Source organism: Catharus ustulatus, chromosome 2 (genome assembly GCF_009819885.2).
Source record: "Catharus ustulatus isolate bCatUst1 chromosome 2, bCatUst1.pri.v2, whole genome shotgun sequence".
In the NCBI taxonomy this organism is placed as follows: Eukaryota; Metazoa; Chordata; class Aves; order Passeriformes; family Turdidae; genus Catharus; species Catharus ustulatus.
In genome coordinates this window covers 33,252,388-33,274,299 of record NC_046222.1, presented here as the reverse complement: position 1 = coordinate 33,274,299, position 21,912 = coordinate 33,252,388, and the positions used below count along the sequence as shown (strand labels likewise).

At 40.6% G+C, this 21,912-nt stretch overlaps 1 protein-coding gene across 12 annotated transcripts in view; it reads left to right on the top strand.

Moving 5' to 3' along the window:
* TENM4 (teneurin transmembrane protein 4) overlaps nt 1–21,912 on the top strand; it is a 634,039-nt gene that overhangs the window by 461,579 nt on the left and 150,548 nt on the right. For all 12 annotated transcript variants that reach the window (XM_042779057.1, XM_042779056.1, XM_042779058.1 and 9 more), the window contains 2 exons: nt 12,594–12,695; nt 17,797–17,991. In XM_042779057.1, coding sequence (XP_042634991.1) covers nt 12,594–12,695; nt 17,797–17,991 — 297 coding nt within the window. The remainder of the gene's footprint in view (nt 1–12,593; nt 12,696–17,796; nt 17,992–21,912) is intronic.

Below are 21,912 nucleotides of genomic sequence, written 5' to 3'. Positions count from 1 at the left end.
GGAAAATAGAAAAATGGACAGGTACTTTCATTTATATTGTTATATAAAAGGAATTAGACCATGCTTCTAAAGACTGCTTGGATGCCAGTAAGTATTTGTCTCAGTGGAAATTAGATGTCTAAATGTCTTTAATGTTCCAGATTTTGTCTGGTTTTAATCATGCTTTAAAGCGGTAGGAAAATGGAGGTAGATTTGTCTTTTTGAAAAGCTTTGCCTACATCTGTACTTACATGGACTGGTAGCATTTAACTTGCATCTCCATGTGCTGTGTTCCAGCAGGCAAGTTCTCTTGATCTGACAGAGCTTTTACAAAAGGTTTATTGATTGGGGGAATTACTTTAGTTTTACGGTCAGGAAAGGGTTTATTTATTGCTGAAGTTAAAGCCTTTTTCTCTTTATTTCTTCTTTTCTTTTCTTTTCTTTTCTTTTCTTTTCTTTTCTTTTCTTTTCTTTTCTTTTCTTTTCTTTTCTTTTCTTTTCTTTTCTTTTCTTTTCTTTTCTTTTCTTTTCTTTTCTTTTCTTTTCTTTTCTTTTCTTTTCTTTTCTTTTCTTTTCTTTTCTTTTCTTTTCTTTCTTTTTTCCTTCCTTCCTGGAATCCTTCCTTCCTTCCTTCCTTCCTTCCTGGAATCCTTCCTGGAATCCTTCCTGGAATCCTTCCTTCTCCTCTTCTCTTCTCTTCTCTTCTCTTCTCTTCTCTTCTCTTCTCTTCTCTTCTCTTCTCTTCTCTTCTCTTCTCTTCTCTTCTCTTCTCTTCTCTTCTCTTCTCTCTTTCTTTTCTATTTTTTCTTTTCTTTTTTTTTCTTTTCTTTTTCTTTGTATTCTTTCTTTCTGTTATTTCTGTCCCTATGTTTTTCTGTTCTCTTTTTTCAGAACAACAGAATTCTCCCATAATAACATGGCATGTAAGTGCTGTCTGAAGAGTTCTGGAGAAATGTGTAAAATGGTTCATATGGTTTTAGTTTTTACACTTTTGTATATAGCTCCTTCCACGCAGCCCAGACTGTGGGCTAATGTAAGCACAGCTTGTTTTATTCCTGTGTCGTATTACCGAGCTACTAGAGCAGCTTTGTGCATGCTTTTCTTTCCATGAATGCTCCCCTGCTACAGCACAGAAATAAGGTTGTGGGAGTTACTGGTCCGCTTTGGCAAACAAAAGGAGAACTCTTTCTGTACTAGAACAACAGACACTTTAAAGCGTCACTTTTCCAAAGGCTGTATTCACGTGTACATACTTGCATGCAGGACCACAAAAGAACAGAAGCCAACAACATCAGCACCTCAGGAGTAACTGGACCAGTCTTCATTTTGCTCAGAGGTCAAGCAGATGAAAAGGACATGGTCTGTGCAGTCACTCCTAGCATATATTGATTTTTTAAAATATTATAGCTGGTCTGTGTATTAGATGTGTGACTGCTTTCTTTTGAAGAGTGCTACAACAGTCTCAGAAAAAGTTTCATAGATTATCTTAAACTGATTTCTAGACAGCTTGCTGGAGGCTCTGAGAAGGAGCGAGACTTGACCACATTTGTGCAGTGAGTCTTGCAAGGGGCAGGAATGGGGCCACAAGTACTGCTTTTTGTCTGGCCCTGACAGGAGACCACCAAGAGTTCAATGCAGCTCCCTGAGCACAGGACTTTGGTGGCACCTGAGATGCCCCAGAAGACTGGGGACATCTCTACAGGGCGCAAGGCTGACATGAAACCTGGAGGAGAGTCATTCTGTTGTGTAGCAGTGGCTGCAGACCAGGCATCCTGCTTGAGAGCACGTCCCTAGCACCAGGTTCTTCCCTAAATGTCACATATTAGTCATTCTAACCAGCACATGCTTAGTTATCAGGCTGTATATATTCACTAAAGACTTGGTGCAAAATGAAATTTACTACTTTATGCACTCAAAATTATAACATTGCCAAGATATCGCAGCATTCGTTTGACCAAAAGAGATTATATTTGTAGTTCTCTCTGTGTGTATGCAATAATGGTTTGCTTTTTTCCTCCTGTAATACACCAACTTAAAACATCATTTAAAATGAAACTCGAGGCCAGATTTAGCCTTGCCCTGAGCTATGACAGCAGAAAATGCAATGTACTGAACGTGAAGTAACTTCCCTCTTGGTAGTGCAGCTCCAGAAGTTGAACCCTGAAGGCTGAATAATTGTTGTTTCCTGTATTAGTTTGTAACAATTTATGAGAGTGGGAAAGAACAAAAATAATTCTTTGCAATCCCCTGGGCAATATAGGGAATATGAGAGTTTCATCTACTGGGGTGAAATTCAGGTTTAAAAATATTCCAACTGCAAAAAAGGGAATCTAGGAAGAAAATAACTGTTCACAGTGTGTCTTTCTAGATCTCCACAGCCATGTCATAGTTATGTTACAAGTACGGTAAAGTCTTATTTTTCTTGGAAGCTGTATTGTAGAAGGAAAAAGAAGGCTTCAGTCCAACAGCTACTCTTCATTTAAAATCATTCATTGAATTTTTTTTCCCAGCTAACTTCCAACCTGTGATCACATTTCAAGTGCTTTGGAGAAGAAGGTGTTTTCAGATGGTCAATGTATGATTCCTTAAGAAATGTATTTCAGGGCCCTTTTGTGCTTTTAGCATTGCTCATGTTGTAAGGAAGGAAAGCAGTGTTCCCTGTTTAGCCCTATGGACAGTAGAAATACATTAGCAGGATTTCCTAAAAGTTGGTGAAGTCAAGGGAGATTTTACCATCAACCAGTATGTATGCATCAACCAGTACCCAGGTGCTTTTGAAATCCCATTACACTTTATGCTTTCAACCATCTGAGAACTTCAGATTATAAGGCATTCTGCACTGGAAAGATTTCTTCTTAATAAGGAAGCAGTAAGAGAAAGGAATGAATCAGGGAGATAAAGATAAAACTGTCTCTCAAAGGGCAACCCAAATTCAGACCAAATGTGGCAAAGGTTTCTGTAGTGATCAGGCTTGTTCTCTTCTTTATTTACTCCCCAAACTATTCCCACTTGGTCCCTCTTTCTGTAGAACAGAAGTTGAAAATAGGACAGAAAAAAGCTGAATTTTTAGTATTTCCAGCTGGGCCTGGAGTGGAATGTGCTCGAAATAGTGTGAGAAAGACTGATATGACTGTGGTGAGAGCCATTTGAGTACCTGGATAGACATCTCAAACCAGGCCTAAACACCAAAGTACAGACAGCTCAAGGGAAAATGTGCTCACATTATGTACTGTGAAATTTGGCAAAATCAGCAGCTCTTGATTTCAATAAGCAACTGCCCCTGAGCACCAAAACTTCTGTGCTTCACCATCACCTTGTAAAATGGCCCAGCCTGTAAAGTCACTCCTGGCAGGGGCAGGTGTCTGTTGTCGGTACCCTCATGGAGATGGGGGTGTATCTGCACTTGCAAATTGCTTTTTAAAAACGTTCTTACAGAAAAAGTAGAGAGAGACTAACATACAGTTCAATATTGTAGTTACTGTCCTTCTCTCTCCCTTTCCAGATTCAGGAGTGATTTAAAGAGTTGTTTAAAGGACTGCCTGCTTGTTGCCCTTTTCCTAATTTAGCATCCTTATACCTGCATGTGAAGATTAGAGTTCCGCTGGGATGTGAGAGCAAAACAGGGTTATATGCATGGGTCCTTAATTAAAACAGACCTCCCAGCCTTAGGAAAAAGAAAAAAAAATCAAAATCTGGCACAACATCAACCGGCATTAGCAGTATCAGCATCACACTAGGTGCCCTACAGAAGAGGAAGCTGTGAAAGAGCACTCAAGAATAATGACTGAGTTTCCATGATGCTGTCAAGACTTTCACATCCCAGGCTGCCAGGTGTGGATTACTTGAGCTAGAAGCATAAAAGCTGTATAAAACACAAATGAAGCAGAAAAATTGAAATCTCAGCAGGTGATGATGTACTATAAGAAGGAATCAGTCCTTTAAAGCTTCATCTGGGGAAGGAAGAGGGGTAGCAAGAGAATACCAGACCCAACATTTCCACATTTCTTTTGATTCCAAGGCATTTTCTTTCCCCTTTCTTCTTCTTTTTTTTCTCTTTTTTTCTTTCGGCTCATAGTGTCAAATCTGATGCTTGAAGACATCTGAAACTTGTTTTATCCCCTCTCACCTCCACGTCTGTCTTGGCATTCTTATCACAATTACAAGGGCAGGTGAAAGTTCCCTAAGGCTTGAAATCCACCCTCTCCTGTAGTGAAATTCAATCGACTGGCATCATTTCTTTGAAAAATAAACAAGACTGCAAGCTCTGCAACTGGGAAGTAAATTAAATGTGTTCACAGAGCTTCAGAATCCTCTTTGCCTTTCATGTTATACTGCTTGACTTCCTATTAAAATTATTGCTAGCGTAGTCAGGGCAGTGACAAGGAGCATTTTTGTGAAAGAGAGATGTTATTGCAATGAGCTTGTAGGTGTCAGTTTTATCCCGGACAAGCAGATCTAGGAAAAATAATATGTGGCTTTTTAAGGTTGCTCTAGTGCAGCAACAAAGAGTAAGGTGAAATAGTGTGGTGTCCCTTTAGTCTCCCAAGCAATGTAATTCAATGTACAGTGAGAGGAATTCTGGGCACTCCTCATGGCCCTTTTGCACTGATGTGGCTGACAGAAGATTTCAAGGTCAAATATGAACCATGGAATCTACCTGCTTGCTGCCTTGCTCCCTGTGTCCTCCCTCCCTCCAAGCAAAACATTTTTGTTAGCCAGGGGAACACAACTAGGCAGAAAATAGATCAGTGGACCATTAGGAACAATATATTTCTGTGTGACAATAAATATATGGGTTTTTTTAATGCAGTAAACAATTCTATTCTAATTATTTATTTTAGCTCCTTTTTTAGTTTACTTGCTATTTTTGAATTAATGTATCATTGTATAGCGATAGTCAACATTTATTAGGAAAGGGTAAAACCTTTTATTGTACCAATTAGTATATATGCAATATCTTCCTGGGCTGGTCAATGAGTAGCTGGGGCAATTTATTTTAGGCTGAGCAGCTACTCAAAAATATTTTGAGGCCATTTTTTATGTAGTGGTGGAGTAGACTACTAGCTGAAGGGACCAGACAGGATACTTAAAAAGACCCTGCTCTTTTCTTTGCATCTCAGTTCTAGTATGGAATATTCTCATTGGTACAATTTTTTTATATTCCTTGAACCTTCATTTCAGAACTGAGATTAGCGTTGATTCATTAAGGTCTAATTGTCCTACTGCAGTGCTATTCCTACATGTTTCTGACACCAAACACTCCCATCTCCAGAGCAACTTTTTGAGCTTATCAATGAAACAGTTACATTTTAATTCATACAGCCACACCGCACTGAATGGCATTTAATCAGTTCTTAGAAAGCAGTCCTAGTGCTTATTAACTCCCCAAAAAGCTACTGCCTTCAGTTGTCAGCTAAATAAGTGTTTTTTCTTTGCCAATAGATAGTTGCCTCTAAATGCCTAGGGAATGATGATGCTTGGTGGCAAGTGCAGGCTATAAAATATTTATCTTTAACACACAATTGTGTTACTGCACCATCTAATAGGATTTGGTGTCAGGCAAACATCTGCCTTGGCCTCTGGCCCAAAGATAGGGAAACAAGCTATTAAGTTGAATGCTGCATAGTAAATAAATAAGGCGGAAATACTGTTAAAGTGGCTGTACTGCTGACCAGCAAACATGGTGAGTATATAAAAAAGAAGTCCATCAAGAGTTTAGCAATTTGTCTACCTTCTTAATATGTTTATTGTGTTGCATCTGGATAAAGGTAATTCATGTCAGTAGTTGTGAGCCAGGCCGACAGATCTTTATAGAGTTCACCACAGTAGAATTGGCTTTCATGGGGCTTTTTGTCAGCAGCAAAGTGGTCCCCTGAGCAGACTATTAGCCTGGGAGCTTTGTCGCTGTCACATGAGTCAATTTATAATGTGAAGCAAATGCTGTGCTGTATTTGTCCATGCCTCAGATTAACAACCTAAAAAAAATTATAATGGCAACAATTAACAGTTTCATATTGAACTCGATAATACCCTTAAATAAAAGATAGTGTAGTGTGAAGTCTTATTGTTGATATGGGCTGGATCATGCTAGTTTATTGCTTCACTCAGAGTACAGGGTGATTACAGTGGGAAAACTAGCAACAGGATAAAGATTCCAGCCAAGTTTCCCTCCAGATCTGCCAGCTCTGAGTTTACTTGTACTGAAGGACATCCCCTGAAATAAATGGCAAAAATAGCAGATCATTGTTACTGTATGCAATTTGTTGAATTATAGCTGCTGAGGATACTTAGAGATTTTTTTTTGTTTCTTTTTTTGCTTTGATAATTAAAGCTCATGAGCAGAAAGGACCTTAAAGAGTACTTCAGAAGGAGAGTTTTACTCTTAGAGAAGTCTAGGCTTTCGCACTTACTGGATGTTTTCCATTTCTTATTTTTATGAATCCAGAAAGAGTTTTGTACATCCTCCTTTTCCTGTCTGAGGTAGGTTGTCCTAGGGTAGGGAGTACCTGCTCTGTCAGACAGGACATTTCCATACCCTTCTCCATAATGAGACAGTATGGATCTGAACACCAAGTGTCTCATGTCATTTAGACTTTTGTCTCAGAGAAGTGTGAGGAGAGTATAATGGAGAGTATATATGAGTACAATGGAGAACTGGAAAGATGCTCAGAGGGCTTGGACAGCTCTCCTATGGAGACAGGCTGAGGGAGTTGGAATTGCTCAGCCTGGAGAAGTTGTCAAGGAGACCTTAGAGCTCTTCCTGTTCCTAAAGGGGCTACAAGAGAGCTAGAGCAGGACTTTTTACAATAGCATGGAGTGATAGGACAAGGAAGAATGGCTTTAAACTGACAAGTGGGTTTAAAGATTTAAATTAGAGATTAGTAAGAAATTCCTCACTGTGTGATGAGGCACTGGCACAGGCTGTCCAGAGAAACTGTGGCTGACGCATTCCTGGAGGTGCTCAAGGCCAGGTTGGATGGGCTGTGGAACAACTTGGTCTAGTGGAAGGTGTCTCTGCTCATGGCAGGAGGATTGGAATCAGGTGGTCTTTAAGGTCCCTTCCAATCAAAACCTTCCAGTGATTCTGTGATTCCATAAAATGACTTGTTTTTTCAGTTGATAATTAGATTATGAAGCTGGCAGAACGTTTCATTCCATAGGTAAGCTTCTGCATTTCTTCTCAGAAGCCCCACCACCTCAAGTTTTGCTGGTGTGTCCCTGGTGAGTTGTTTGCTTTTGGATGTTTCACTTCTGCTGCCATTGGTGATTGAAAGATGGCATGAAAACTGTCCTCGGTGTTCTCTTTGGACACAATAGCAAAACCTAATGAAGGCATCATCCATCAGACATTGGCTGGCCCTCCAGTTATTAATCTCTGCCCTTACCGGCTGGTGTCAGTCAGATCTCTTCAGGGATTTGGAAGCCAAGAGAAAACTGTGGGAATCAGACTGGAAACAGAGAACATATGTATCTCTTTCTAAAAATGAATTGTTCATGGTCTCACAGTGAACTTTACCAATTAAATAAAACAAAACAAAAACATTATCATGATTCTCTAAAGGAGTTCCCATGGCACTATTCATAAAACACCATATGGAATTTTGTATATATTGGAAAATACTCCTCTAATTATGTGAACAGCTTACAGAATAAGCTGTGTAATGGAGACTAGAAGCCAGCCATAGCTGCAGTGGTGTGTTTTTACTTATTGACTGAGAGTGTGTCACCTCTGTAGCAATGTTGACTGTGAACATACTCAAAAGAAAGACAGCTGCCTTGTTCCACTGAGTTAGGGACTCCCTTCTATCTCATATGATAACAGTTTGGCTAAGCCCTAGCTTCTGAAAATGTCTGTTTGATTCTTCATTCTTTCCAAGGTTCTCCCATCACAACTCCCTAATTTCTGATGCCAAGTCACCCGCCTCCTCCTGTTTAGCTTAAAATGTAGGTGTTAGAGCAGTGCGCGTGAATGTGTGTGCACTTACACATGCCAGAAGGGCTAGAAAATTGTCTGAGGTGCCCAAATGGCTGTCTGTAACCACTGAAACAAAATTCAGTCCTAGGTTGAAAACAGAGGTTTTTATGAGAAGCCCTGAGTGAGTATAACCTGCTAATGCCTGCAATATTCAAAGTAAAAAGAAATTCCAGGTTATGATTCTGCCTAAGAATGTAAATAGGAACATGCTTAGTGTTGAACACACAGCTTGCAGATTTGCTGCTCACGAGCCTCAGCCTCAGCCTTGTTTGTGCTCGTTAGCTCTGGAGTTTCTGAGGAAAAAAAAGTGTGTTTATTTAACACTTCCTTTATGGAAGTACTTTGGAGATGTTTGGGAGTAGCTTTGAGACAAAGATGCACTGCATGAACCTACATTGCTTTTCAGAATAGATGCTCAGTAGCGGAAGAACTTTTGGGAGTGTGTGAAGACCTTAATTGCCCTGAATCACTAGGAAAGTTCACATGCTTAACTGCTAAAAAACAGCAAGTGGCACAAGTCACAGGGGGAGTAGAGTTTCTTTTCACTTCATCTCATCTCTATCAGGCAGGTTATTCCAGGGCAAATAGAGGTAGTGTAAAATGAGAATACATTAAAAATGTTGCTTTTGGCTATATTAGAAAAACAAGGGACATCAGAGGAAGCAGTGAAATGGGATGAAAGGCTTTTTAGGGGCCTACTCTATTATTAATAGTATAGGATATTCAGGGCACATGTAAGAGCTACTGAGGTGCTTCAGAGAGGAAGGTAAAATGGGTTTCATCCATCTGTTTTGTAATTCCTTTTGAGTCAGCCACTATATGGCATGAAGCAGTTTGACCATACTTGCAAAGAAGTGTCTGGGAAACCAAAGATTGAGGAGATAGTGATAGACAAAGTGATATGTGTGCATATCACTGCAGCTTTACAATGAGAAATGCCAGATCTCCATATGAACCAGAAAATAGATGTGAATATTTTTTGTGTCAGTCACTGTCGGCAGGGATCTGATGAGTTATAGATGTCTGTGCTGAACTAGTCAGAGGAGAAAAGGATGCACTACCAGAGTAAAGACTCTTACATGGATGTACCCAGAGATTCTGGAAAGGTTGGTTACCTAAGCACAGGTCTGCTTCATTTCTGTGGTCACTCGAACTTCTAAATCGCTTTATACATAGTCATTGTAGTGGACAAAATAATTCAGTTTAATCTGCAGTGGACATCGAATTGATGTGCAGAGTCCTGCCTGTCTTGTCCTATGCATCACAGATACACCAGCTGAACTCACTGTAACTGCAAAATATTGTTTCCAGTAACAAAGATTGCCATGTAGCTGATATTGCCTTGTCACACTGTGGAATAGTTGCTGTACTTGATGTCATGCTACTTTTTAGATACCTTCTAGATGTTTCTGTGGGTCTTTCTATTATTTTGCTTAAATATTATATCACAAAAATATACCAAGAAAGCTATATGGGTATTTACTCCTCTTCAAGATCTCAGTTTAGTCCATTAAAGCAAAAACTTGAGGAAAAGCTTTTAAAAATAGTTTTTAATATTCTAAAGGTGGTGTTAACTCTGGGCATCTGTCCTGCATCAAGCCCTGAGGTATTCCCCTTGACCCCACAGGTCACTCGTGTTACATCCATGCAGTATTGCTCCACCTTGCAGCCCCTTGACTCAGTGTGGCAGTAGGGTGGTGAGGTGTCATGGGACAACTGCACTAATGCTGAATAGCTTGGTCCTTCTCTTCCCAGTTTTCAGGGAGCAGGAGAAAATAAAAAACAACAAAACCTCTAGGTTTTTTTCTGCTGCATTCTGCCCTTTTTTTTTTTTTGCCACCTTTTGAACTTAACCACCTCGGTGGAAAGTCTGACAAGTGCCAGAACCAGCACAAGAAGAGGGATGTTAGAGTTGTTCTTAGGATGTTAAGATGAGGGGAAAAGGACTGACCCTTTCAGCAACAGGAGTAGTTAAATCTCCTTGTCTGTCTCATTATCTTGTTTCACAGAACTCACACTCTGTATGTTCTTCATGTGTGTAAGTACGCACATAATTAACTTATTTTTCCTATTCTGTGTATATTTCTTGAAGAAAAAAATATATATGTATTGTAAAAAAAAACGTAGAGAAAAAATAGCATAAAGTGAATTCATTTTCATTTTAATGTCACTTCAGCAGTAGCATTCACCCATTTCAGAGTTTTGAAGATTGTATACACGTGGGCTAATATTAACTTTTTATTTACAGGATAGATTTGTGTTTATACCTGCTATGAAGTGAGAGATGATATTCCTGCACAAGGCCTGAGTCATTGTTTCTTTATTCTAGGAAGCATGGCTGCTCTTTGATTGAAATAAAGATGGCAGCTCAAGCCTAAAGGGTTGACTGCATGTTGTGACTGTATTTTCATACACTATCAAGTGAATACCTGCTTAACTACTGAGTGTTAGAAAACTGACAGTACTGCATTTTACCTTTCTTGCTGCATGGAGATGTCTACTTATGGCATGTGTGAAGCCAGGACTTAAAACATAAATGCTTTAAACTGGTTTTATTATTTAGAATTGCTGTTGTCCTTTACAAATGATTAAATTACACCACAGCCTTTCAAATGTCCTTCAGTAACCTCTGTTCTTTGGCAAACACCCATCCAGAAACCAGCTTTCTTTCATTTGTGATTAGTAACTAATCTGCACATCTCTGCTGCTGCTGGTTCTCTTCACTTGCACTGATTGGGAGTTTACAAATAACTTTGCTCCCACAAGGTCTTGTGAAGTACGTCTGTGCAAATGCAGTCATTATTTACAGGGCTGAGATTTTCACCCCACTCCATGTGCACCACCAGTACCCCTGCTGTATAACCAAATCCAGTTTTCATCTGATAGGCATCTCCCTCAGAGAAAAAGGGAAATAGCACTGTAGAATGAACCATGGTACCTATTACAATGTCTTTAAAAGCCCCACTCACTTTTACTCAGTTTTCAATCACAGTTTAGTGTAAGAAAATAAGATTATTTCCATTCTCTTTTTGATGTGTTTACCAGCTTGTGTTGTTCTTTTATGAAAGATACGTTTTAGCCCCAATATTCTGAATTCTCTTCAAAAGAGAAGTGCTAGATAACATTTTGCTTACCTGTTAACTTCCTCTGAAAAATGAATAGCTTTGGTGTTTTTGCCAAAGTCAGGGAGTTTAAGATGATAACTAGAAAGAGAAGAAAAGGTGGAATAGACCCATTCCTGTTCCACCAAATAGAAATTGGGCACAGCATTTTGAGCTGCTAAAGATAGAAATTATATATTATATAATGTATCAGGTATCATATTCAATATAATATCGCTAAGCAAATAAGAAAAAATTTGGTTGAAAGTACAGTAATTTCACGAATACAAGCCACACTGAGTATAAACCGCATCTCTGGGTGTTGGCAAACATTTTGTTCTTTGTCCATAAATAAGCCGCACCCGAGTATAAGCCGCTCTGTCGTTCGCAGCGAGGACCCGCGTGCAACAAATTTGCCAAATAGTAACAGAACCGTGGCAGGGCGGGGTTTACTGGCTCGGCTCGGGCTGTGCAGGCTCGGCCCGCTTGGGGCTGCCGACGGGGCCAGGTGGCCCAACCCGGCACCGCCGCTCGGCGGGGCCGCTCAGGGCCGGCTGCCGCCTCTGGGCTCACTCGCCCCGGCCCGGCGCTGCCCCGTGGTGGCAGGCAGGGACGGAGGCCCCCCCCAGCTCCGGCGGAGGCGGGCGGGGACGGAACACCCCACTGCCTCCCCGAGCTGCAGCAATGGCGGCACGGGGCCCCTGCCGCCTCCCCGAGCCACGGCAATGGCGGCGCGGGGCCCCCCGTCTCTCCCCCGGGCTGCGGCAGAGGAGGGAAGGAGGGAGCTCTCCCTCCTCTCTCCCCGCCCCCCGTGCTGCCTGCAGGGAGCCAGGCTCCACCCGTGGCGCAACAGAGTAACAATTTGTAACAATCACGAAATGCCGACTTTTACTAGCAGCTGCTCAGCTCGGCACCCTGGCTGGCACTTCTGAGGTTGCAAATGTCAGAAAATTATTCACATATTAGCCGCTCCTGAATATAAACCGCATTTCCGGTTTGGGAGCAAAATCTTAGTCAAAATGGTGCGGCTTGTATTCGTGAAATTACTGTATTTCTTGAACAGGCACATAGGACAAACCAAGGGTCCGTGTTCAGTAAGTTCATAGGGAACATACCTATGATCACTCAATTCTTTCTGACACAAATAAATGCCTCAAGGTCACTTAATCAGGTCAATAAAACTGGACCAAAAGTGTATATTCTGTCATATGTGTATTGCATCCCTGTCATAAATTCAAAAAGGAAAAATGGTCCTAAAAATATACAGGAAGCAAACATTTGGAAGTTTTCAGGTGCTGAGAGAATGCCAGACCTGGTGGGTCCTAAGCAGCTCGTATTTAATCACAGGATTTGGAGTTGAACCATCTATTGGTATAAATGGATGAGCAGGGTTTAGTGCAGCTCACACTAATTAATGCTTTCGCCCCAAGTGCAGCAGTAGCTTTGAAATTTCAACTGTTCTGCCCATCCAGAGCCGTCCTAAACTCAGAGGTGTTTTCTTGCCTAAAGAAGTGTCTAAATTCTCTTTTGTTTTCCAGAATCAGTGGATAACTGTCCCAGTAATTGCTATGGGAATGGAGACTGCGTGTCTGGGACTTGCCATTGCTTCCTTGGCTTTCTGGGCCCTGACTGTGGCAGAGGTAGGAATTTATGCTTGATTAACTGTTACCCTCTCCCATTCAATTAACATTTTTCTTCTGGAAATTAGATTCATGATGGTGCCTTTGGCAAAGTACTAGTCACCCAGTGTGGGGATGCTACAGTAGAATGGAAACAAGTCTTTGAATTTTGTTTGCCACAAATTTGCTAAAATTTTACTCAGCAGCTGAGTGATCTGTGGGCGTTTACACTGGCAAAAAGAAGGAACAGGGGACATCTTACTGGTCTCTACAACTACCTGAAAAAAGGTGGGGATCGGTCTCTTCTCCCAAGTAAGCAACAGGACAAGAGAAAACATGCTCCAGTTGTACCAGTGGAGCTTTATGTTGGCTATTGGGAAAAATTTGCTCAGCAAAGGATTCAGGCTGCTCGGGGAAGTGGTGGAATCACCATCTCTGGGACTGTAGGTGTGGCATTTAGGGACATGGTGCAGTGCTGGGCTGGCAGTACTGGGCTGAGAGTTGTACTTGATCTTGGAGGGCATTTCCAACCTTAATGACGCTATGATTCTATACTAATCATGACTGCTGTGCCCTTAGGAGCACCACAACCCTTGGGCTGCTTGTGGACAGGCAAAATGTCACATTGGAAATTTTCTCTCTGGAAGTGACTTTGGAAAACATAATTTATAAATGTGGCATTATGGTTTGTTTAGCAGAGCACTTTTATCATGGTGTGGCATGACACTATTATGATACTTTCTTTTAAGATACTGATTATACAAAAAGTATCTTGCAAGTTTGCCTGAGCCTGGCTGTGGGGAATAGGGCAGCATTAGAGTAAGGCTAGGAGTGGAATTATGGCAGGAACAACTGGTTACTCTGGCCAAAAGTGAAAACACTGGGAGGATTGGGAAGGAGACTTATCCCAGTAAACAGTGTAATACATCTTTCTGCTCAAGTGATAAGTATTTTTAATAAATGGCTTTGGAAGGGTTTTCTTTGACCTGAATTTTTTAGGTTACGTAAACATTTTAAAAACAAACTGAAATACCTTTAGTAAGAACACATTTCAACCCAAGATACCAAAACCTTGCATGTGGGAAATGACAGGATACTGTGCATCAACCTTTTCAAGGCCTTTTTTGGCTCAAACAGTCCAACAAACTAAGTACAGATTTATAAATCTGGGCAGGGAGGTAGCACAGAACGCTAGTGCCCACCCAAGGAGCTGCGGTGAGGCTGCAGGTCAGGGCTTTACCCCAGCTCATCAATGCTGTGGAAAGCAGGCTGGCGCCTTCCCAAGAGAGAGCTAAACTCTGTCCAACCCCGGCCCTCTCCCCCTCCAGCTGAGCTGGGTCACATCGCAGCAGCGAGCCAGGAGACAGAGATAAGGAGCCGTGCACCCCCAGGGCAGGCTGGAGCTCCCTGCCAAGGCAGCGAGGCCGGGCTGAACCCGGCGGGGTTTCAGAGTTCACAGCCCAGTAAGATGGATGTGGCAAGCTGCGTCCCTGAGAGCTGTTATGTCAAACTTCTTGCTGACTCAGGTTACACTTGGTTTGCATTTCCTTACACTTGGTTTGCATTTCCAAGCTCCTTTTCAGATCCCTAGAGCCGGAGACAAAAGGAGTTTTTTTCTGTGTCCCATAGCATATTCCAGCTCACACCTCCTAACTTTCAGAAGGGGCAGAAGTTCAGGGCTTGTTTCCCCCAAGGCTCCCTGTAGAGTCTGTGGAGAACTTTCTTCCCTGTGAGTCAGAGTACTTAAACTCTTGTTTTGAATCCACTTTCAGAGGAACTCACCTCCCCTCCTGGGCTATATCCTGAACTTTCTCAGGCTTTGCAATGGAGCCATGTGAGTCTCCCATTTCACCAGAACATATACTCTAGCTGCTATGAACACCTTTTATTCAACTCTGTCTTTTCATTCAGAATCATCTGGGTTCATATCACAGGTTGCATTTTCCCTTTAGGAAGACAGAAAAATACCTGGAATGCCAAATATATATTTGTGTATGCATGTCCACTCACTTGGCATGTTAAATAGATCATGTTGCCATGAGCATGAGATCCAAGGATTCCAGCATTGACTTCCTGTTGGTTTTCAGGGGCTTCCAAGATTCTTTTGACCTACAAATCCCTCACAAGGCAGCATGTGTAAGGCTGTTATGGTATCCATCTGCAGCCCTTCACAATCCCTGTATGGAGCAGTAATCCTTAAATAAGCAGGTTCCTGCTCACATGAAGAATTCTGTGGATTTCCTGGATGCTCCTTTATTTCAATTCAGCTTTGTAATTCACTGTCCAAATGAATGGGAAACTCTGGAGCAGAAAGCCTTTCTCTTTTTACTAATAGTTAATTATTAATATATTATTAACCGATTTTTTTAAACAAAATAAATGAGAGCAAGTCACCAGAGGTGTGTTCCATAGGCTTTTCGAAGGTTTTCTTGGAAACAGGAGGTGGTGTTTTCAAGTTCAGTATAAAGTAAAGAAACAAACAAATGATCTTACCCTCTGATGATCAACTTCGCATTTGGGTTGCTGATGTCATTACCACACTAGAGAATTAATATAATTTTGCCATCATAGACACTGTTGGAATCTGAATGATCAAATAGAAATTATATATCTTTATATATGGAAAAGAGTTGCACAAGTAATAGGAGAAAAAATTCAGAAAGCTCTTTTGTCTTTATTCATTATTGCATGCTACAGAGGAGGCCTTGTTCTCGCCATTGCCTTGACATTTGTAGCAGTGCTTTCCAGGTGATGCTGAAGGTGATCTCCACAGAAGGCTCTGTGGAGTGTCAGTCTCACTGCAGATGGCCAGTAATTTATCTGATCTTTTACTGAGTGATCAGCTGTCTTGTCAGGAAACATGTAAGTCTTTCTCAGCAACATCTCAGTGGTTAAAGGCAGTTGTTCTTTCTTCTTGTTGAAAAGAACTGCAGACCATCCTCTGCCAATGTCTTGAAAGAACAACATCCATTACTGAGCATTGAAATTTGAGATGGGAGGGGCAGAAAATTCCATCCCTTCCTAAAAAGTGAAATTACAGAGTGAGTGTGCTGTGAACCATGCACACAACACGATGTATCTTAAACAATATAAGTCTCGTATAGGTAGATACCATCTTGCAAATTATTCACTTGGAATGCACACTGCATTGTGCTGTCTTGAAAGTGGACAGAGTGCTCCTTAGTAATAACAATTGCCAAATTCCTTTCTTTCCTAACCCTCTTTTATCTTGGTCAGGCAAATATGGTTCACTGCATATCAAACTGGTTTAACAGTCAGAGTTGGCAATGCTTTGTATTTTATTGAGGCTGCTGTAGTTCTGGAACACTCAAACTGACTTGACTATGAGGATGCGTGGAAAAAACTTATGATGCACTTTGAGAGGTTACTGTCTGAAAAGATGGGAGAAAAAGGAGAGGAAAGTTTTCCTTAAACATGTAATACCCCTTTCTACACACAATCAAAGTCAGGAACAAAACAAAAGAGGGTTCATCACATGCCTAACGCAGTTGAATTAAACAGCAGAATGGAATATTCATTTCACATTTGTCCTGCATAAAACTGTTCATAAATTGCTTTTCCAAGGGGCAGATGAGAAGGCCAGCTGCTCTCACCTAAGGCTGATGTGCAGTAGTGAACAAAAGCAGTCTGTGTTGAATATATGTCCTAGCAGCTGAGTTTCACCAAAATTAAAGAGAACAGGACTTAAGCAAGAAGTTTCAAGGTAGAGTGAACAGGAAAAGGCTGTTGTTTCTGAGGGACTGAAATCAGCATCTTCCCTGGCAAAATCAGAACAGAGGACAAAAGGAACGTAGTGTGGCTGGTGTGGAGAATGGAATAAGGAGAAGACATCATCTGAAAGGAACTGGAGAAAGCTTGGAGAGCAGTGATTACAAAAAGCTCTGGTCATGGAGGCTGAGGTCTGGTCCTTGATGCCCTCTGCTTCCTTGTGGAACCTGTTCTGTATCCTTAGTTCATCCCATCCAACTCTGCCTGGCAGTTTCCAAGTTTAGCTCTGAAAACCCTTAATCCTGGAATCCATCATGCCACAGCTTCAGCTCGTCATCTTCCTCTTCTTCCTTTTATCACAGGGAAGAAGTCCTGTATCTTGGGTGGTCTTGAAAGTCAACTGACTTTGCTGGGAACAAGGGCAATTAAACATCCGTTATGAATCCTTTATAAATTATACAAATTTCAGAGGATAGATTTACACAGCTTTTATGGCAGGGTGCTTGGAAACAGTAGAGGCTAATTTTGCCGTGTAGCTGGTGATGAATCAAGTCCAGCAGAAGTGATAACCAAAAATGGGGGCTAGACATTCAGTTAGAACCATAGAATTTTTAAGTTTGGAAAAGATCTCTAAAACTCTTTTCATGGAGTTCAGCTATTAACCCAGCACTGCCAAGTCCACCACTAATCCATATCCCCATATGCCACATCCACACATCTTTTAAATTCCACCAGGAATGGTGACTGAGTCACTTCCCTGTGCAGCCTGTTCCAGTGCTTGACAACCCTTTCAGAGAAAAAAGTTGATAGCTGATGGTATGGCATGAGCAAAATCAGGGAAATATTCTCAATGTGGCATTCTGGGCTCTGAACTAAGCAACTAAAGCCCATAAAGCTGAGAGTTAACCCAGAAAAAAACAGGGGAGTGATTTGTGTGCCACTGGGGTCCACAGCAGAGGCAATGTCAAGGAAAGTCTGGCAGCAGGTCAGGGATAGTGATAAGCAATCTAAGGTCAGCAGTGCTGCAGAAGGAAGACATCAGTACATTGTAAAATCAGAGTACAAGAAAACAAGAAAACTATGAGTTTAGTTAATGAAAAAAGATATCAGCAACTCAAAGCAAGAAGATAGTCTAATTTAAGGGTACTGTTTGTTTGCTTGTTTGTTTGTTTGTTTGTTTGTTTGTTTTAAACAATCATAGGAGAATACAGTTAACAAGCTGGATATCATCCATATAAAAGATTTGTTTTTGGCAAAGCAAACAGCAGCCTGCCCTATATAAAGGGCAGTGTATAAAGTGTATAAAGAATGTAAATCACATGCCAGGCTCTTGTGCTCCTTTTTGAAGTGATTTTCCATTTGTTTTAATGTGATTTTTGTTGTCTGTCCATAGCGTCCTGCCCTGTGCTGTGCAGTGGAAATGGGCAGTACATGAAAGGAAGGTGCTTGTGCCACAGTGGCTGGAAGGGAGCAGAGTGTGATGTCCCAACAAACCAGTGCATTGATGTCTCCTGCAATAACCATGGCACATGCATCATGGGCACCTGTATCTGCAACCCAGGATACAAAGGCGAGAGCTGTGAAGAAGGTATTTGCAAGATGCATTGAATTAGCCTTTTGCTTTGATTGTTGTTCTGTAATTATATGGATGGAGGCAACTCAGAATTGGACTGGCACTTAAACAGAGCAGTAATAGGCACCTTAGAGATACAATAGATGGATACAACATAAAAATGATATGTTGTCATAACTCCTCGTTAGCTATCATACTTGTTCAATAATTGGATGAAAAGCCATCAAATTCTTCAAATAGAAGAATCTAGCTGAAAGACCAGAACATCTAATCATATGTTCAAATGCTTTTATTAAAGCATAGTTTCCATTTACACATCTAAACGTATAATTACTTTTACAGTGCTTTCTTCTCTGCTGCACTATGCCAAGCAATTTCAGTTGCTTGCATACACAAAATGGTGGCGTGTGAGAGAAAGTCCCTGATCCTTGTCAGCTTTAAAAGCTTAGAAATGCTCAGGACTTGAATTAAATTCTACTTCAAAGTCAGATATTATTTTAGTGACTCTTCCATAGCTTTTTTCTCACATTAGCCCCCAAACATTTCACATTTACATTTAGATTTACAACTGCTTTTAGTACTTATCTTTAATCTTTTTGTGTAGGAACTCACCTGCCAACATAAACCTTTATCTTCCTGAGTCTCTGATTGCTTCTTACTGCTAAATGAAAAAGTGGACAGTTTTGGAAGTGTATAAATCATTAAGAGAGTATAAAAGTATATACAAAAGTGCATTATTTAAAGAATAACGTTCAAAACTTCTAAAAACTATACTCTGAATTCTATGCTGGTGACCTGATAAATAATTATTCTTAAATTGCACTTCTACAAGTACATATGTAAGGTTTCCTCACCACTTGATAGATTAAAGATGTCATTTGATACATTTAAGAATGACAATGGCTTGAATTAATTTATGATTGTCTTCTTGTATGCAGGATAAAGATTTATCTGAATGGCTTTATTTCATAGGCAATGAAAATAGGCTAAACTGGATTCAGACATTCAAATGGCATCCAATCTAGCAATTTTTTGGATGTGTTAAATGTATTGGAGTGGGACATCTCTGATGTGGCATGGCTTCAGTGTCAGTAAATGTTAAAGACTATCAGCTCTTACAACAATAAGCTATCTCTTGAGAAAGCCTCGTTTTGGCTTAAAGCACAATTCGGTAAAGCTGTGGGGCATGCAGAAGCCGAAGATTGTGACTACTGAAGTATCTTTAAATCTCTGTAGACCTCCTATTTACTAGATCATATCTTTTCTGGATAAACAGAAATGAAAAGATCCTGATTTTGCCTCCAACCAGGAATGATTAATGTGTGTAAATCAGAGTGAGATTTGCCCTTTTTCTATCAGGAACCTTTATTTCCCTGGTCACGTTTAAAGCAGAAAAGCCAGGCACTACTCAGTTATTTTATGTTATCAGTGTAACAGGGGACAGTGTCAGTCCCACTAGGTCAAAACTTGAAAAAGGAGGAAGAACAAAGAGAACATGTTTGTTCTTATGGGCTGTTTAGTATTTTTCCAAGCATGTATTTTTTTTATATTCAAGGCATAATTTGTATTATATTGTGAGGGGGTTGGAAGCAACTCAGAGATATGCCATGTGGGAAATCTTGAGAACATATATATACACATATTTAGATTTAGTAAAAAAAGTTGATTTATACTATTTTATAAATTGCTCTTACTCTTTAATTTCTCTTCTAAGAAAGACCATCTGGTACTGATTACTTTTTATTATTTCTCAGTTCTCGTAGCATCACTGCTTGGTCCATGTTTAAATGGGTTTTCATTCCAGCGTTTCTTCTGTCTTTTCTTTTTCCCCCATAGAAGTTCAGCAATGTTTATAAAACATCAGCCAAAAAACCTACACAAGTTTTTCTTTTCTCCTTCCTTAGTTTATTGGCCCATATTTTATAAGGCATGGCCTAAGCCAACGAGACATTGCAGGGAGGGGAGCAAATTTAAGCAGTGAAATATGAGAAGTTACTCTTTGGGTACCGAATAAGCCTAATAACTTGTGTGACCAATGAAGCATGAAGCATATTGGGGAAAAGTGTAGAAGAGGCACTAACCTTGCTTGCTGCATGATTTATCTCCCTGGCAAAGATTCTGCACAAGGCTAAACTATAAACAGGGCATTTTCCTACCAAGAATTTGACCATTTGGGACATTTTCCAACCAACAACACAGACATATGCTTTTTTTTCCCCTTTCCAGGTATACTAGATCTTGTCAGCTCTGCCCTCATGCCCAACTCTTCTCCCAGAGCTGAGCAGCTAAATTTGTCAAGCAGAACTCCCTAAAAATATACCATTGTACTCCAAATCCACTAAGCAATTGATTAATAAGAAAGCAACCTGTAATCCTGTCCCAGGGCCCTTCCGATGGTGCAGAAAGCCTAAAGAGATAGAGCTAGTGAGGCTGAGCTTAAAGTAGCCATTGTGTGTGACATTTTCTGAAAGGCCTCATTTCAACATGAAAAATGGCCTTGGGATTATGATAAATGGGGGGTTCTGACATGCACATTCCCCTCCTATAATCATCTGTGTTAGAGCTGAGATAGCAGATTGTCTGCCTCCTGTGATGGAGGCCCCTGTAAAACTCACCTTTTTCCCAACTGACCTTCAGAGGAGATGATTAATTGCCTGGAGGTAGCCTCTTGTCAGTTAGCCTGTGATCTTTGTTCTCTGTGTTCAAACCATCTGCTGAGAACGGACGAGGCTGCTACTCCATCCTTTAGCCCTTTTCATACTTATTACTGCTGAAAAAGAACAGGGCTAGGGCTTCAAGGGTCTCATGCTAAAATTGGCACCCTCGCTCCCAGCTTGCTAACAGTGAAGGAGATTTATGAACTCATCCTTTCCAGCCTCTTAAAATTTTTGAGGATTGTTCCAGCTATGAGCAGAGCTCCAGGAATCAAACAAAAAAGAAAATTTTCTCTCGTGCCTTGGGATAGTAATAACTGAGCCATTACTTGTCAGACTGAGAAGGGTTTGAGAATCCAGGGAATTATCAGAGCAGCTGTTGTGTTTCCTTTTAAGGTTTCTGGATCTTAAACAGGTCAGTGGAATTCTTATTAGCTTTTCCAGGGGTAAAAATTGAACCGCAAACCTGCCGTGTGCGCGGTGGCCATGTTCTGCTGTGCTGTATCAGAGCCAGAAGCTGGACAGTTTTCCTGTGCTGCTTAGCCAGACTGACACTTGTCACCAATCCCCAGGGAACTGCCACACACCATTTCAAAAGACAGGAAGAATTTTCTCTAGGCTGCCCTATCAGCTTTTATCTATAAATAGACGATTGACTCCTCCAGTTGGTTTTTCTGGGAGGGTGTCTGGTGCATTTCATATTTTTCGATTGCTGGGTGAAATTCCCCTGTGGGCAGAGCAACTGACAGTTCCCTATAAAATACATAACTCAGGAGAGGGAGTACATTTGATCTTTCGGTGTTTGCTATACCCCAAACTAAGTGGTCTCCACTCTTGTTAGGAAAGTGTCTCTTTGGGAGGGGAAAATAAACCTCAAACAATTAAAAGAGAGTATTAATTGATCAAAAATAAAACCAGAAGAACACCATTATAAAAAAAAGGCATGATTTTGTTTTAATCCTTATTCCAGAAAAAAAGTCTGTGGATATATTTCAATGTGAAATTTCATTAAGTCTCCATGAAACCTGTATAGATTTAAGCACATTCTTCAATTTAAGCATGTATTTTGCTGAATAAGAATATCAGCTTCTGCTGAATCTTTATGCAAAATTCTCTCTCAGAAAACTAGGGCTCAGCTTCAAATTCATTGGTAATAGCAATTTAGGTTATTCTAATAGAATAAATGAAGACACACTATGTGTACGATAGAATATTATTTTTATTCTATTCTTAATTGATATTAGCCTGTTCTTACCAGAAAGATTACTTACTAGTGCAAACC